Source organism: Camelus bactrianus, chromosome 25 (genome assembly GCF_048773025.1).
Source record: "Camelus bactrianus isolate YW-2024 breed Bactrian camel chromosome 25, ASM4877302v1, whole genome shotgun sequence".
Classification (NCBI taxonomy): domain Eukaryota; kingdom Metazoa; phylum Chordata; class Mammalia; order Artiodactyla; family Camelidae; genus Camelus; species Camelus bactrianus.
In genome coordinates this window covers 29,827,683-29,845,588 of record NC_133563.1, presented here as the reverse complement: position 1 = coordinate 29,845,588, position 17,906 = coordinate 29,827,683, and the positions used below count along the sequence as shown (strand labels likewise).

The window sequence follows — 17,906 nt, the reverse complement described above, 5'->3', positions numbered from 1 at the left end:
TAGTAGATTGGTCACAAGGATCTTTTCAGGATGTTCATGTAGTTATTTCTGTAATTCCCTCTAAGATAGAGCACATCTATTTGGTTATTTCTTCAGCAGTTTCCAGCAGGTGAATTTTTCTTTGGAAGTTATTAGTAAATTTTTTTTTTTTTTTTTTTTTTTTGCTTTTGACGTTGTTGGTTATCTTTAGAGTACAGTATTAATACTTTTTTATGTTAAAGTAGATTTTTAAACATATAGTAACTACTTGATTTAGTATATAACAAAGCAATTCCAGAATCTCTTGTATGTGTGGTAGTTTGTGCTTGGAAGGAGAATTATTAAAGCGATTCACTATTTTTTTGCTTGTGTAAAATACATTTCATTATATTACGTTGGTTATTGTTTCTGAAAACACAACTGAAGGATGTGAACAAAACGTAAGCTTGTGATTCTTCAATCATTTCTGGCCTTCATGATGTGTGCACCATTGTCGGTGAAAGTTGTGTCATATTTTTCATTACTGATTTTCCATTCTGTTAATATTGCTTCAGATTCGTGGTACATGTTGTATGAGAACCAGAAATTTCTTAGTAGACAAGTAAAGCAGAAGCATAGTTGAATTTCCAGATTAACCCCCTATCCTGACAGTATTAAAGACTTGCAGTTGTTTCCACAAGTTTGAATGTCTATAAGATTGAGAAATAGTGTATTTAATGTAAAGTAATATTTTTATGCACAACAGAATATAGTTCAGGAACATTGTGTGGTAATATGTTTTCTAGAAGACTTTTTTGGCCTTGGATTCAGAGCTTGGATAAATATAAGAAATTCTTTGTCTTCAACACTAAAAATGGTTGGTAGTTTCTAGTGATTGCTTTGACAGATTTTTTTGCATTCACACATTTTTAGTCAGCATACATTGGAAGATGTGAAAAATTGCATTAATGCATTCTTATGAAATCTATTGTTTTGAAGTTTTATTAGAACAGAGCGGGTATCTCCTTTTTCTGTAACACTTCATAATTCTTTGTGTTCTTTATTCAGTTATCTGGGTTGAAGAGGATAGTTGGCTTCATTTTGGAGTTGTCCTCATAAAATTTTGAGGGGGCAAAATTGACACTCTGCTGTTAATTTTTTATCAGAATATCAGAAGATATTCCCAAATAGGCCTTTTTTGGAGGATGTATGCCCTAAATGAAGTTAAAATTTAAACCCACATTTTAAAGCTCATTCTATTTAATGTTACAAATGCTGTTCATTTTTACAAAGATGAGAATTATAATACAGGCTAGTCTTCATTCTTATTTGTATTTTGAAATCATATTTATGGCTATGGGAGGATAGTATGTTTTTCCTAAGTTATCTTGGCAAACCATAATTTTCTTGATATTTATTGTAGTTGTCAGTTTATTTCCCTAATATTTAACATTTCAAAATTTCTTAATAGTTGTACATAAAATTAATGGCTTTTACAGAGGAGGGAGAAGGGAAGGACTGTCTTCATTGATTTGACTGGGAAGGCAGTGAGTGAATCCTAAATTCTCAGTTTTTTTTCAACTCAGAGCTTTCAGTTGTCAGTGTTTATTTTGGTCTTTCCTTTCTCTTCCTTGGAATACTTCTGTAATTTTACAGGCAAACTTTTGTTTTTTTTGTGTGTATTTTTTTAATCATGCAGTTATTCGACAAATATTTATTGCTACCTACAACATCCCAGGCATTGCTGTAGGTTCTGGGGACAGAGTAGTGCACAAAATAAAGCCCCGTATCCATAAAGTTCAAAGTTCACCTTTCAGTAGAAGACAGAGTAAACAGATAATTAAAGGAATGAATATGTGTTAGATGGTGAGAACCATCAATTTGGGAAGGGGGGGATAGGGAGGAGAAAGAGGAAGAGGTATTATGGATGGATTGGTGAAGGAAGCCCTCTTTGAGGTGGTCTGATAGGACCAACGACCTGAATAAAGTGCAGTAGACTGCCATTTAAAGGTCTATTAAACAGTGTTCGAGGCCAGGTAAAAGTAGGTGCAGAGGCTTTCCAAGGAGGGAGAAAGTTGCTGTGTTAGAGAAACTGCAACAGGCTGTTGTGGAGAGTGATGGGAGATGAGGCCAGAGTGGATCAGGGACAGATCATATAGGGTTTTGTACAACATGATAAGGAGTTTAGGTTTTATTCTGAGTATATGAGTAAGCCATTGCATGTTTTTGATTGTAGAAAGGATGTGGTCAATTTATGTTTTTAAAAGATTGTTTTTTCTCTTATAATAAGAAGAGATTGTAGTAGAAGATAAAGGCAGAAGCAGTTAGGAGGCTTTTGAAGTAAACTTGGCAAGAGGTGATGATGGCAAGAACTGGGTTGGTATAGAAGTGAAGGAGATGAGACAGGCTCCTTTAAGCTAATGAGAAAAGTGTATTGAGTGGGGAGTGTCAGTTCTGTCTGATGCTTCTGACAGGTGAAGTAAGAATGGACCATTGGAATTAGCAATGAGTATTATTTGATGACCTTGCCTGAGCAAGTTTGGTAATAAAGGATTTGCCAAAAGCCAGGTTAGAGTGGACTTAGCAGAGGGTGGAAGGAGAGGAATAAAAGACAATGAGTGTAGGCAACTTTTCTCAAGGAATTTTGCTGCACAGAGAAGCAGGGAGTAGGGTGGGAAATATAATCAAGATACATTTTTGTTCTGTATTAAGATGGGAGAAATAACTGCATGTATGCTAAAGGAAAGGGTCCAAAAAAGAAGAGACATAAAGTAGGAAGGAAACTCAGAATGTGTTGTCCTAAATGTCAAATGAAGAAAATGTTTCAGGAAGGAGCAAATGATAAATCGGGTTAAAGACTATTAAGAGCTCCAGTAAGTTGACATGTGAGATTGCCGTTTGGATTTTGCTAGATGCAGGTTTCAGTGGTCTTGACAGGGACCAGCTTCATCATCGTAGTGGGCATAAAAGCCACTATGGAATTAGTTTGGAATGAGCTGAAAGAATGGGAGGTGGGAAAGTAGGAAGAAGTGACTATGGAAAGCTCACCTGACTAGTTACTGTGGAGAGGACAGGCCAGATGGTGTGGTAGTAGAAGGGATGTGGAGGCTTGCTTTTCATCTAGCAAGTGGGATAACTGGTGTCCCTGGGGAAAGGTGGTCCATCAGGAGCAGGAAAGGGTGTTAGAAAGGATGGTAGATGTTTTCTTTTCTTGTTTGGGGGAGTAAAAAATGTAGCGAGATCACTTCTTCAAGTGAGGATGCTTGAAGATAGATTGAGGTTTGAGGAGTTGTTTTAAAAAAGCCTTGTGGAATAGTCAGCTGGTAGAGTGGGAGAGTAAACTGGCTGGAGGTAGGCAGCAGGGTTGCTGGGCTACACTGTGAGTACGCTTCATGTCTGTGGCAGACATGTCTATGGCAGACATGTAAAGTAGTGCTTCTTAACTTGGGGTAGTTTCGCCCCCAAGGGAAAGTTCGGCAGTATCTGGAGACACTGTTGATTGTCACAGCTGGGTATTGGGCTGACACCAGGTGTCTAATGGATAGAGGCTTGGTAAGCTGCTTAATATCCTATGATGTTCAGGAGAGCCCCCAACAAAGAATAACATGGTTCAAATATTAATAGTGCCAAGTTTAAGAAGCCCTGATTTACAGTATGTTTATGAGTTTTTTCTTCCTTCTTCCCCAACCAAGATATATTTATTAGGTTTATAAACTGAATGGGAAAAAAACTGACACTAAACAGAGTCATTCAGATTGTATTAAGGATGCTGAAGGGATGAGGGTGGGCAATGTGACAGGAGATAATGGGGCTGGGGTGGATCTGCTGTTGGTAAGTTGGCAGACAAAAGTCTCTCTGAAGAGGGGACATTTGAGATGAGGCCTGAATGATGAACAGAAGCCAGCCATGGGGAAATCCTTGGAGCTAGCATTCTAGGCAGAGGAGAAAGCATTATAAGGCCCTCTGAGCTCAAAAGAGTAAATGAGGTAACAGCAGCTCTCAGGAATTTTCTAGAAAGAGATGAAGTAATATATTAATTGTACCATATAATTGTGCTTCTAGTAGCTTTTCTTATTCTATAAGGAAACTTTTTTCCAAATGTTTTTTGGGAAGGTGGTCTGATGTATTTATTAAGTGCCTTTTGTGAGCTCAAAAATACATTCCACAGACTGCGGGCCAGGAAGAGCATGTTCCATTCCAGATAAGCAGCCAACTTTGAAACAAACACGAAACATAAGAGCTCATAGTCATAAAATTCCACCAGAAATATTACAAACGAAGTAAACTGTATCTGACTTCTGTGTATCAATTTTTTTTTCTTAGCTTATATAGTAAATATCTATAATATTTAGTTTAAATCCAAGGATTACAAAAAAAGGTAAGTTGAAAGAAAATTTCGTAACTTTTTCCTCCTAAATTCAGATTGTAAGACTTACAGTTTATTATTCTAAATTGTAGTATTTATTATTTACTTTAAAATAATACTTCTAAAGGATATCAGTATTTTGGACCAAGTTTTATATAGTCTGAAACATCTTTTGTATCAGATTTATTTATTTATCTGAAATTTAGAAATCATATTAGTCAGACTCTTTTAGATGCAAATGACAGAAACCCAACTCAACTAAAAAAGTAAAAGGGACATTGACAGAAATTCAAATATCTTAAAACCAGAGGAAAATCTAGTGACTAAACTGAAGGAAACGGCAGCTGAAACTTGGGAGCAAATGGAATCAGAAATTAATGATTTTAGGACATTTGTGACTCTTCACTGCATGTTGGATTCATTATTTTGTGGTAGACTGACTTCCTCTAGGGAAGGAAATATGGCTGCCACAGGTATAAAGCCTCCCAGCCACAGGTTCTGCTGTTGGGAACAGATCCTGTAGGTAGTCAGGCTGCTCCAACAGCAGCCATGGCGATAGCAGCAAATACTTTCCCAGCCATGGTACTAAATGTTTTGCTTGTATTAACCCATTTAATGATTTTATGAGCCCTCTGCAGTGGATATTATTATTACACACATTCTACAGATGAGAAAACTGAGGCATGGAGAAGTTGGGAAACTTGAGTTAAAGTCACAAAGCTTGGAAGTGGCAGAGCTGGGTTTGAACCCAGGCAGAACTGAGAAGTAGCCATTATGTCATACTCATTGAAATCAGTCACACTGAGGGAACAGAGAGGATTTTTTTGTTTTGTTTTGCTTTTGACTGAAGGGTTAAACTGTGCAAGACAGGGATGTGGCTTTAATTTTTTGTTTATTCTTGTAAAAAATGACAACTGATAATATTTGAAATGGATAATCTTTGAAAAATTCCTTGAGTTTTTGTTTCAAAGAGACACACATGGTGTGGGTTGCCTATGCAGCATCTTTCCTGTATGTTTGGGGTAGAAGTACTTTCTGCATTAGGCTGCATCATTGGCTCTCAGCCTGGAGTGACTTTGTCCCCACGGAGACATTTGGCAATATACAGAATCATGTCTGGTTGTCACAACTTGGGTGGTGGGTTACAGCTGGCATCTATGATGTGTAGAGGCCCAGGATGCTCCTGAATATCTTGCAGTGTGAGAAAGACCCCTCTGAACAGAAGAATTACCCAGCCCCAAATGTTAATAATGCTGAGGTGAGAAACCTAACTAGATAAACTGGGCCATTTTCTTAAGTGTCAGTGTTTGGGATAGAGGTAGAAATTTCTGAATCTTTGAGTACTTATAGAGAGTGACTAGATCTGGACCAAGTATGATTGCAGGGTGAGGGGTGTTAGGGCCACATTAAACTGGGATGCCTCAAAAGAAGGACTAGATAGCGGGAGACACTTGCAGAAGGGGATGTAGGAAAGTGGAGCAAACTTGTTTAGTTTCAAAATTTTCCCCGAGGATCGAGTGTGCATACAAGTACGAAGGTGAGGAAACTTAAATCTCTCCCTTCTCCCTCCCTCCTATAGTGGATGGTGGTCTCATTAGTACAGAATTTCAGCAGTATTCTTGACAAAAGCGGCTAAAAATGGGTTTTGTAATTTATGCTGATTTATAGCGTTGAAATTCATTGATAAGATTTGAAGACTCTAGTTTGTGTTAAAAGAAATAGAGAACCATTATTTTTTAAAAGTTATTTCTGTTTTGGGGGTTATAACAACAGCCAACATTTTTATTGAATACTCTTAGGCATGCCATACACAATGCTAGTAAGTCAGTGTTTAAACTCATTGAACTCTCATAACCTTTTAAGATGGTTATTATGATATGTGTATTTTACTGATGAAGAAAATAAGTCCCAGAAAGGTTAACTAGCATCCTCAAGGGCAAACAGCTAGTAAGCTAGAGTTGGAATTTTGGGTTGATTCCATAGACTATTAACTCTTTTAATACCAAATGGTGTGATGCCTTTTCCTCTTAAAGATAATTACAGTCCTTCCTCACACTGATTTTACATCTGTGGTGTAAGTTTTGATACCACTAGGTAATTCTTTGTATATTTGGTCTTAGTTCTTATGAGAGAATTACATATGTTTGGAAGCAGATATCCCATATATATTTGAAAGCTTAAAAACTGAAGCTGTGAAATATTCTCTATCCAAATGATTCCTAAAAAAATTTATTGAATAAATTTAGTAACCAATTTGAGGTGATTATTTGGATGTGATGATTTTGTAAAAATGCTTATATTTGCCTTAAATATAAAAGCTTAGTATTACTAAACTTTTTACAGTGTATAAGATATTTAAGATGAAATATTTCCCTTTTAGTTTTAATCTCAGCTAACCCATCTGTGTAAAACATTGTACAAAATCTTTCCAGTAAAATTCTGTGTAATAGGATTTTAACATCAAAAATAAGATTCCTGCCTTTTCCACTGGTAGAATGTTGTTTTAAGAGAGGAGATCCTTCAGTATTAACCATATTTGTGAGTAAATTAGATTGCTTTTAACATTTTCTAAGAAATATATGTCAGTCCATCACATTTAGCTCTCTAAAGCAAATAACTTACACTGTTATTTCCTCTTTGAGAGGCTTAAAGTTAGGAACATTGTCCAGGGAGTAGGGAGAGGAAGTGGGGTGGGGACAGCACAGGTAGCTGGAAGTACCAACTCTTTCCAGATTTCTTGTAGTAGGGGAGAGTAACAAGGTCTTTTCTTTCATTGATAAAAATATTATTACTTTTATGTTTTATCTCATTTGCATTTATCAGCAGTTCCATATTTGGAGAAAAAGTATGGAGGTTGAGGGAGGGGAGGATATGGGATGCCTCTGATACCATAGTCTGCCTTCCCTTGTAGTTCCTGCAACTTCAGGGTTTGAACCAGGTTTCCAGAATGTTCCTGACACCTCCTTCCACCTTCATCCTCGCTGAGTCATGGCAGATGCTTAGGCAGGATGTATACCAATGTGTTACTTTTGTACTGCAAACTTAGGAAGTTGTGTTAATTGCTGGCTCCCTTTGTGTTTGTTTGCTGTGTTAACTTCCAAGTTACATACTTTGTATATAGTTGATACTGTTGAATAATCTATGAGTTAAATAATAAAAAGTTTGATTAATCTTATGTGTATAGAAGAAATACTGGTTTATGTCTGGTAAATTTTTAAAAATGGGTCACTGATACCTCCCTTCAGTCTTTAATCGTTAAGTGTGGTTTGAATAGTCTTCCTTGTATTCCCAATAGGATTTAATTCTGCAAGAAGGAAAAATTGCTAGTATTTAAAATAATGGTCTCAGTATTTACTTATTTGAGAAATCTATTTTTGATGTTAATTTAAATTGAGAATATATGTCACAAACGTTTTAAAGGAGTAACTGTAGCATAGAAATTAATCAAATGTAAATATTGGAAGTTACATGTAAAAATTAATCTTTTTTCCAATTTTGCTTTATGTAACTTTTTTGATATGTGGAAAAGAGGGACAAGAGCTATAAACTCAGAGCCAAATGTGCTTTTGTTGATCCAAATTTTCAATGCCAGAAGCAAATAAACCTGCACCTGTTGGTAATTATGAGCAAGCCAGCCTTTTCCGAATCCCAGGCCTCTGCTTAAATTTTTTTTATTGGAACTAAATGATGTTGCCATTTTTATTTTTAGGTTTGCTGGCATGGGTAATCTCATTAAGGTGCTAACCAGGGACATAGACCACAATGCAGCACATTTTTTCTTGGACTTTGAAAGTAAGTCTTCTAGCCCTTCACAGCTGGTGCATAATGGTAAAGGTGAAAGATTAATTACACTCACACCACAGTGAAGGCCAGCCAGAGTATTTGTTAATAAAATATGGGGATCAAACAGAGTTTGCATGACTTTTTTCTTAATCGTAGGCAAACATCATCATCATATGTATAATTCTTTAGTTTTTCATTTGCTAAAATCATGTTGAGTCTGTAGCCAGTGGTGTCCTTTCATTAGTCCATGAAGCAAGTAGTAGCCTTATGATGAACATTCTCGTAGTATGCCTTAGTGACGATGCCCAGTAACCTGTTTTCTTATAATCCTATGATAATTCTATTAAAAATCAGAGTCGTGCTGCATATCCAGTATCAGTACTTTAAATAACCTCCACAAATTATTGATAATCCAAATTTGGTTAGAAATAATATGCTTTATTTAATGGCATATGGGAAGTAAAGTTTAATATTCTGCTATTATAAGATGAAATGCAAAGGTGAGCTGTGGCTAAAACTCTTAATATTTGGCTTTGAAATAAATTGTTGTTTCACTGCAATATTAAACAAGATTACATGTGAATAATTCGTGATCAGAAATTTCTTTTTCAGAATACTAGCACTATTGGAATACTTAAAGAATTTTTCATTATAAGGCCATTAATGAAACTTGTCTTGGGAGAATTTTGAGAAGAATTAGAGTACCAGTTCTGCCATTGTGCACAGGAAAACTGCATTTCACCTCTAGGTCCTACATATCAGCACCCTGAGAACCCGGTTTGCTGCCTGCCAGAGCACAGTCTGGGTAACCTGAAGGACGAATTCATGGCCTAATGAACATTTTCCAGTTACTATTTTTTTTTTAAGTAAATTTCAGATGTTCTTTTTTATAAAGGGATATTTTCTCTTTTCTCATTCTTGTCTTGACAGGTACCTTAACATGGGGAATCTTCTTAAAGTTTTGACATGCACAGACCTTGAGCAGGGGCCAAATTTTTTCCTTGATTTTGAAAGTGAGAAGATGATTTTATATCTATTTCTCTTTGCCTGCAGTAGACTGCGTTTGTCTTGCACTAAATGAATGTTTCCACTTTGCCATCTTTTTAACTTTTGCTTTGCATGACTGAGCTATGAATTGTTTGAGTAAAATTTCTTGTGCCTTCTAGAACTGGAAGTCATATTTTATAGATTAAATTGTGATAAAATGTTTTTAGTTGAATTTTTATAAGAGATTAATATCTCTTGGTTGGACATTATTATAATTTGAGATCTCTAATGAAAACATTTGAGATTCTCTAATGAAATCATTTTTATGAAAACATTTTGGTGGAAAGGACAAATGCTACTTCAAGATTAAAGAGAAGCACTATTTGGGGAAAAATTTATTGCAGTTGAGAAAAATTGACTAGGTTTCAATTATTCTTTGTACCTATTGGAGTATTTTAAATACAAAATCTGTTCATGAAGGCCATTCAGAGCTCAGTAATTTGGGCATAATATTAAAAGGTAAGTGTGAACCTTAATTATTTAATCTTAGCAGATAATTAATTTGAAAAGTTAAATTCATTGTATGTATTTATTTCAGGAATTCATTTTTTTCTAACTCTAAATAAAAAGAAAAATAATGGGTTCACAGACCTTTAAGTAATTTGCCTTCTGTTTGTTTTATGTTGCATGACCTATTGTAATATGGTCTAAGAGTGGCAGGTAAGTGTCATTGACCCCCATGCATGTTGAAAAGCTTTTGCTTTTTTGGCTGTCAGTGTTGCTTAGCTTGTCTGGTTGTCAAATTGAAAACAATGATATTAAATTGGTTTTAGTGTGAATGTTGCTATTTTAACTGATCATTAGAAAATTGTTAGGAAAGGGTGAAGAGAGAGCCTTTAGGTTGTAAATAATGTGGACCCCCTTGCATTATCTGAGACTAAAACATTTGAACAGATTTTTAAATACTTAAATTTTAAAAACTTTTCTGGTTTTTAAAACAAAATAAACAAATCCCTTAAGATAAATCCCCAGAGAAACAGTGCAGTTTTTCCATCCTCTTCAGTCTAGCTTATGTGATACTTACTCTGTTTTATGAATAATTTATATATATTTTTCTTTAAACCAGGACAGTTTGTATGAGCATATCAATTTTTGCTTATCCCCATTTGATGGGATAATTTGTGGTCTCTGATATTTTTCTACTTTTATTATATTCCTATAAATGTTCTGTTACAGTTTGGGTACTATGTGCAGGCTAGCAAACAGAAGTAGTGTCAATATCAGGACCATATCGTTTGGTTTTTAGGGAAAATGTTACTAAATGAAGATTAGTTTTCTTGACCCTTCTCAACAATTGAACAATGCTATTTTAAATGCATGTTTAGCATGAATTTTAATCAGCTTGGGGACATTGAGCAGATTGCTGACTTGAAGATTATTCTTTCAGATGAGGCAACTTATATTAGAGCTGTATTTTAGTTTATTTGCATCTGTTTCAAACTTGGTCTTGTATAATTTTCTGCTATTCTGTCTCTATTTTACTCTGTCTCAAATTCCTTACATTTACAGAATCTTGGCTTTGACACAGTCAAGATCTTGTTCAAGACTTGGCACTTGATCTTTTTATAAACCTAGCATTATGTTGTGGTCAAGTGAGAAGCATGAACTTACTGTAGTTTTAGAAATATTATTTGGTGTTGGTTTTCTAATCTGTAGGGGTTTAGATGATTATCCTTAAAATTTAGGTAGCTAATTTAGTAGCAAAAAAAGGTTAAAATTGCTAACAACAGCAATAATAGCCAACAATGAAGACCTGCATTTAAAATGTTAACTTCTTAAAGGCAGACATAAATTTAAAATGATATTTGTTGCTTATGTCAGTGAATGTAGAATTTTTTATTTGACACTGGTATACTGTAGTATATGAAGTTTAGTGAAAACAAACTGCACGCTAGGTCAGAGTTTGCCCACTGTGAATTCTTATTTAGATTTTTAAGTGTTTTCTTTTGAACCTAATGTTAGTGTTCTCTTAACTGTATCTCTCATCCATATGCATATTTGTCTCTTTTTGGAAATATGCATTTGCAAAAGGATATTTTATCATTAGGCTACTTTAGTGACCTCTTTAAATGGTTTTATACCAGACTCAAAATTGCCAGCCCAGTTGATTTGCCAGTTCGTTATGATTATGGAGAATGAAGTTGTATTCTTTTATCAAATAGAGTGTTTAGGACTACATTGTTTACTTCTAGATGAACAGTAATAGTTAGTTTACCAAAGTAATTTAGTTTTACTATTTCCATCATTCTAATTGACCTCATCTAGCTGAGTGCATCTCCATGGTCAGGCAACTATAGAAATAATTCCATACAGGTAGATACACTGGCATTTTGCATCAAGCTGTATGAAAATTAGCTATTCTAGTAATTTTAATCCATAATTTAATGGAATCCTGTAGTTTGCAAAATGAAGACTGTCTTTAAAATAAATTGTTATCTCTTAACTTATGTGCTTGCACACACGCATACTGTTTTCACTTCAGTTCAGCTTGCATCCTGTATGCCAGCCAGCAGATACTATGGATGCATAAATAACTAAGATACAACCTTGCCTTTGGGGAGTTCTCAATCCAGTACGACAGATAGAAACGCGAACTAATTGTTTACATAATTTACATCATTCAAGGTATAGGTCAGGAAGGGGATTAACTTTACCTAGCTGTGAGAAGATTGGGCATGATGGTAGACTTTCTGGTGGTGACATTTGAGCTGGGTTGTAGAGGGGGAATTAGAATGTTTCAGACTAATTTAGTGAAGGATGTTGTAGAAAGAAGGAACAATATGTAAAAAAGCCATAAAGCATGAAATGACACCCTGTGTTCAGTGAAACATTGTTATCTACTTCAGGTACTAGGAAGAGGATCTTTTTCTTAAATGATACTATACCTATATACTTTGAAGAATAATGGTTTAATTATGATGTAAGCCCAGAATCGCCCCATACAATTTGGTGACGGTTATGCTAATGATGACATATGAAAAGTGCTGAATTGGGGCCTGAACAGCCTCTTCTAGTCCTTGGAGTTTCTTATTTCATAACAACATTGTTAATTAATAGCTCATTCTGATGACAGATCTTTAGCCTGACTAACTACTGTTAGCTCACTAAATTGTTTCTTGAGAGAAAAGGGACTTTTATTTATTTTTATGTCCCTTCTCAACCTTAGTGTAGTGCTTTTGTAAATCATAGAAGTTCAGTATTCATTGTTAACCTTGATTCACTTACCTCCAGGTAGACCAAAATAGGGTAAATATAGGTGGTCATTTGTAAGTGAGAAATAGAATCTTAACTTTCTCTGATTCTCTGTTATAGTGCCTTTCCATTTAGTCATACATTTCTTCTGATTCTTGTGTCTTTTGTGTTACCTGTCCCCCCCCATTAAAAATACTGATAATACCCACTCTTTTAGTCTAACTTTATTTTTAAATTTTACCTCATATATTTTCAGTTGCTTTTGCCCCGTACTTTGAAATATCTTTATTCTAGTGGCCTTTTCTGATATTTATTTGTATAAATGATGTTGGGTTATATTTGTTTATAGATAAAAATACATAATAGCCTCCTTTAACTCATTCTGGAGGCATATTTATATCTCTGTACCTTCTCATTAATTCAACAAATATTTATTACGGAAAATCTGCTAGGTTCTGAGTTTATATACTGTACAGTGGTATGTACTGTACATTGAAGTCCCTGCCTCGTTGAAACTTGTGGAGATAGATTGTAAGTATTTACTGAATGAATGAATGCAAGATTAAAGCAGAAAGACCCCTTATCATAATTATAATTTTATGTGACTTTTTTTGTAGCTGATTTTTGCTCCTTTTATACCATAACAACTTCAATTTTAGCAAATATTTTCAGTGACTCTTCTATAGGAAACTGGTGTGAAATTATTAAAATAATTAATTTTGCCTTCAAATAATAAGAGCAACTGAAACATGCTTTAATTTCCCTTGAACAGCTTTTAAAACTAAGCTTGTTGAGTAATCACTGTGCCTACTCTCAGTAGGAGATACTTTTGCAATTGAATGTCCTTTTGTTAGCTGGCTAAGTGATATGTTTTTCTTTGAGTAATAAAATTTTTCATTGTTTGCTATGAAAAATCAAAGTGACAAGTCTTGGTTGCATTATACGATACCATTTTTGGAAAAAATGCTTTATTTTATACAGTCTTTTACCCTCCCTAGTATTTCACCCTTTTGCATGACTTGCTATCAGTAAAGTAGTGCTTACCTGTCTGCTATTTTCTGTTTGTCTTCATTTCTACAGCAGTCTTCAGCAGCTTTCAAAATTATAAATGTGACTTTCCTGTGACAGTCTAAAAAAATGTTTAATCAGTGTGGTGCTGGGTATTTTTTCCACTCTTAGGGGAAACTGGAATCTTCTCCTTTATTTTTAAATTTCTTTTACTTATTATACCTTTAATAATTATTAACCACTTCCAAGGTCTATTTAAATCTACTTTATAATGTTTCTTTTGTATGTAATTCTCAGTGTCCTATTTTTCTGTTAATAGCTAGTCACCACACCCAAAATACCTAGTTTAGTATTTTCAAACATCACAAATATCTTTTAATATATTATAGTCAAGATATTGTCCTTTGTCATGAATTCCCACTTCATGAATTCAAACTATGATATGTGTCTATATTGATGTTATGTCCGTAGTTTCACAATTCCATATGAAAAAGTGTAAAACTGCTGTTTTTGCATGTGAAACTATTTTTCTCTACTGCATCTGGTGTAAGTATAAAAGTTATGAACTGTACTTTTTTTTAGTGTGTGTCTGTGACTTTGGAGAATATGGTCTGGCTAAATGTGAAAAAACATTACTGCTAAATGACAAACTAATTGAAGAAATTATTTAGCTACAGTGTCAGTATTTGCTCCTAGTAATACTATTATAGCTTTGGACATATACAGAGTCTTTACTTTTTCAGTTGGCTCCTGTTGTGTAATTATTTTGTCATAGCATTTTCATTAGAAAAAATACATTTCTGAAAGGAAATTTGAAAAATAAGGGAACAGATAATAGAACACAAATCCTTAAGTTGGCTCTGCCTGTGAATGTTACTTACTGTTGCTGTAGTACTGTCTTAAGTATGTTGAAATTAAAATTTGGTACTATAACTTTTGGTTTAAAAATATATGATATATTTTTGACTAGTTGTTAAGCTTAATAGATGGAACTGAATTATGATTTGCCCCAAGTGCAAAATAAAGTTATAGGTTCTAGGCATCTAGACTCCTAGTTTCATGTGTAAACTAAGTTTTAAAAAATTTTCTAAGGAAAGGAATAAATAGATTGTTGTGTATTTGTGGGGAGGTGAAGTGTGTGCAGGTACTAGTTTTATGATTGGTAAACAGAATAATACCAGAAATATCCTTAATTCATATTATAAATTTGATCTGCCTCCATCTAGTGCTTAAGAGAAAATTTCAGCATGGAGGAATTCTGACACTACAATTGCTCTCTAAAACATAGTAATCATAATGTTTATCATTTAAGTGCTTTATGCCGTATCTGTAGTACTGAATGTGGTCTTGTTGGAGAGATTTAAGAAAAACTCAGGTTCCTCACAGACCATCCATTGTTCTCTCCTCCCCAAAAAAAGAATCAAATATACTGGATGAAAAAGATTTATCCTCAGAGAAGCAAATGATCAAGGTGTTAAAAATAGGATTTTTGTTACCTCGAGTCTAACAGAGAAATCCATATTTAGTCATCTATTAACATGTTTTGTGGCTAACACCACAGGTGGTGGAAATGCCCGTATGTTTGTTCCTGATTGTGCTTTTTATAAGTATAATTCTTTCTTCATTTTTCTCTCACTCAGCCCCAAATATATAGGAACTCAGTTTTTGCTTTAGTATTTCAAAATTTTATGTGATAGATGATATTATAGCTTAAATTATCTAGTTTTCAGCAGCTGAGTAATTCTGGAACAGTTTCATGATTTGAACTCCTCTGCACAGGAATCTGGACCTTTTGTTCATCAGCAGAGAAGTTCATTAGTACAGAATATAAAGTCTCTAGAAAAGGAGATCGTCTAAAAAGTATATTTTAAAAACAGTTTCTAATTTTTTGTATCAAAGCTCAGTCATTAAAGTGAACTTTATAGGAATATAGTTTATGTCTTAAACCATAGATGAGCAAGATTTATTAGTAGGCCTTTCATTTCTGTTACACTGAAATAGATCATTACTCATACACTTACAGTCATTACTGATAGTGATGAATCTAGTAGAAACAGTGCTTACTAACACTCAATTTAAATTTTGAATTATAATTCTCAGGTTTGTTTAATATACCATGTCATGATTTGTAACTTAAATAATAATGTTTGGTGTTCCCTTGCTTCTTTGTGATATTTATAAATTTGAGGCTAGTTATTCAAATAAAGAACTACAGAAAAATTATCAAATTTTTCTATGTGTGCAAAGTTAACTTGAAAAAGATCTTAGTCATCTTTAGAAAACTGGATTATTGATTGCTTAGCACTGTTATACATGTACTAAAAAAAAAAATCATGTGAATGTAAATTTTCTTGTGCTTTCCTGCTATTTAGATGCCCAGCCTACAGAGTCTGAGAAGGAAATTTATAATCAGGTGAATGTAGTACTAAAAGATGCAGAAGGCATCTTGGAGGACTTGCAATCATACAGAGGAGCTGGCCATGAAATACGAGAGGTAAAGCATTTTTATGCATTTTCCAATCAACTAAAATTTACCATGTTCCTCTTCTTTTTAGTCCTTATTGTTTGCTATACTTTAGAATTGTCTAGTTGCATATTAAGTATTCTGTTTCAGGGAAGATCACTTGCATTATTTCAGAAGTCGTTGCAGTGATATAAGGATAAAAGGAAAGTATGATTCTATAAATATGTAATTTATGTATATTAGACAAAGTTTTATTTACTTTTGGTTTACTCTAACACTTAAAATTTACCGTATCCATAGGGGCTATTCATACTGTTTCTGGAAGGGAGGAGAGAGCATCATACTTCCTGTGGCTTTTTTGTTCTTCCAGTCTGTTTTTCTGCTCCTCCTAAGCTTCTTAGGAGAAAGCTGATACCATCCTTACGGTCTGGAGCTCCCCAACTCTATCTGATGACTTTACACCACAGAACGAATATCTGGTGTGGTCTCCCTCAACTTTGATCTCCCAAACCTCTAAACTTACCCAGGTTTCCATCCATCTCTTTTTTCCATTTCTCGTGTTTTTTCAGAAGAAGCTGTGTTCCTTCTTCTTACCAAGACTAACTTCTCTGTCTTTGTTCTCTACCCTCGTCTGGAATGTGCCTCTTAATTTCTTTCTCTAAATGACATCTTCTTTCTTTGCTTCTTTTGTTGACTTCTTCCCCGCAGCATGTGCATATTCTCAGATGTTCTGTGCTACCCAAAGAAACTCCCTTGCCTCTGGACATTCTCTTCTTCTCTTTATTGCATTACCTGAAGGCATAGTTCACACTTTATTACTTCATTCCCCCCCGCCCCTCGCCCTTCTGTTTCTATCCTTCTTCTATGTAAGTAATTAGTGCGGAGATTATCAAGGATCGATCTATTAGGTTTATAGTCTGTATCAAACTTGCTTCCTCTGATGATATTTGGAGTACTAGTGAAGGAAGAATTAAGTGCAGACACCTGAAGATGATAATTTATTAAGTGTTTTGGCCAAAGGGGCCACAGGTTTGGGTGATTGACTGGATGTTTAATGTAAAAGAGAAGCTTCGAGTTAAATGACTCCATGCTTTCTAGATTAGTAGTTGGTGGTATCATTAACTGAGGGAAATTAGAATGTGAATTTTGTGGGGGTTTTTTTTGACGGGGGGAGGGAGGTAATTAGGTTATTTATTTATTTATATGGAGGTACTGGGCATTGAACCCAGGACCTCGTGCATGCTGAACACGTGTTCTGCCCCTGAGCTATACTCTCCCCCTTGAATTCCGTTTTTTACCTCTCCCACCCTGGACTGCTTGTTTCCTGAATGTTTGCACATGTACAGTTCCTTGTTTTTTTTTGGGGGGGGGGTCTGGAACATGCCCTTTTTTCTTTTCCTGTTTAATACCTGTCCTTTCTTCAAAGCCCCAATAATCTACTTCCCTGTGCTCTTTTGCCCTGAGCATTTTGTGTGTTTCTTTCATGGTAGCTGTCACTTTTTTTAAAGCCATTTGTATGTGATGTTTATATCTTCACTACAGCACCTCTAGCTTGAGGAGGACACACCTGGTTTCTTATTTATTTTTGTACACCTAGTACAGTGCTTAGTAAGCAGTTAGTAACTGTTGAAGAAATAAACGCAAGAGCTTTAGACTAATCTTGCCAGTTATCAATAGTTTGAGTAAAACCTTAAGATTTCAGTAAATGAAAGCATGTAACCATTTCTGTGATTTCTCTGAACATATTTTGAAAAATCAAGTATTTATGGAAGTGGAAGATTTAAATAATTAAGCAGGATCTTAATTAACTGATAAATTCTTCTTTCCCTATAGGTCACACCAATTCACAAGTTGTTCTAAAATGTTTCATAGTGTCTCCTGGTTGATTGTTAGTGCTGTAAATTATATTAGTTGCATCATTAAGCTTCTTTAAAGTTTGTTTTGTAACTGAGTTCTTACCAACTGGTTATAGTTATCTCCCACGAACAATAAAGACAAAAATCTCATTCATTGTAGAGACAACAACCATTACCTATTTGATGTATATTTTTTTCAGGGTAGAACTCTTAGGGTTTTTTTTTTTTAAAC

At 34.6% G+C, this 17,906-nt stretch overlaps 1 protein-coding gene across 8 annotated transcripts in view; it reads left to right on the top strand.

Moving 5' to 3' along the window:
* CYRIB (CYFIP related Rac1 interactor B) overlaps positions 1–17,906 on the top strand; it is a 135,024-nt gene that overhangs the window by 96,897 nt on the left and 20,221 nt on the right. For 5 of the 8 annotated variants that reach the window (XM_074353072.1, XM_010972643.3, XM_074353070.1 and 2 more), the window contains 2 exons: positions 9,038–9,120; positions 15,727–15,848. In XM_074353072.1, the coding sequence (XP_074209173.1) occupies positions 9,048–9,120; positions 15,727–15,848 (195 nt within the window). In that variant the 5' untranslated portion in view covers positions 9,038–9,047. Of the gene's footprint in view, positions 1–8,033; positions 8,117–9,037; positions 9,121–15,726; positions 15,849–17,906 lie in introns of those variants that run through there. The other 3 variants (XM_045508412.2, XM_074353074.1, XM_074353069.1) reach the window with 3 other exon arrangements.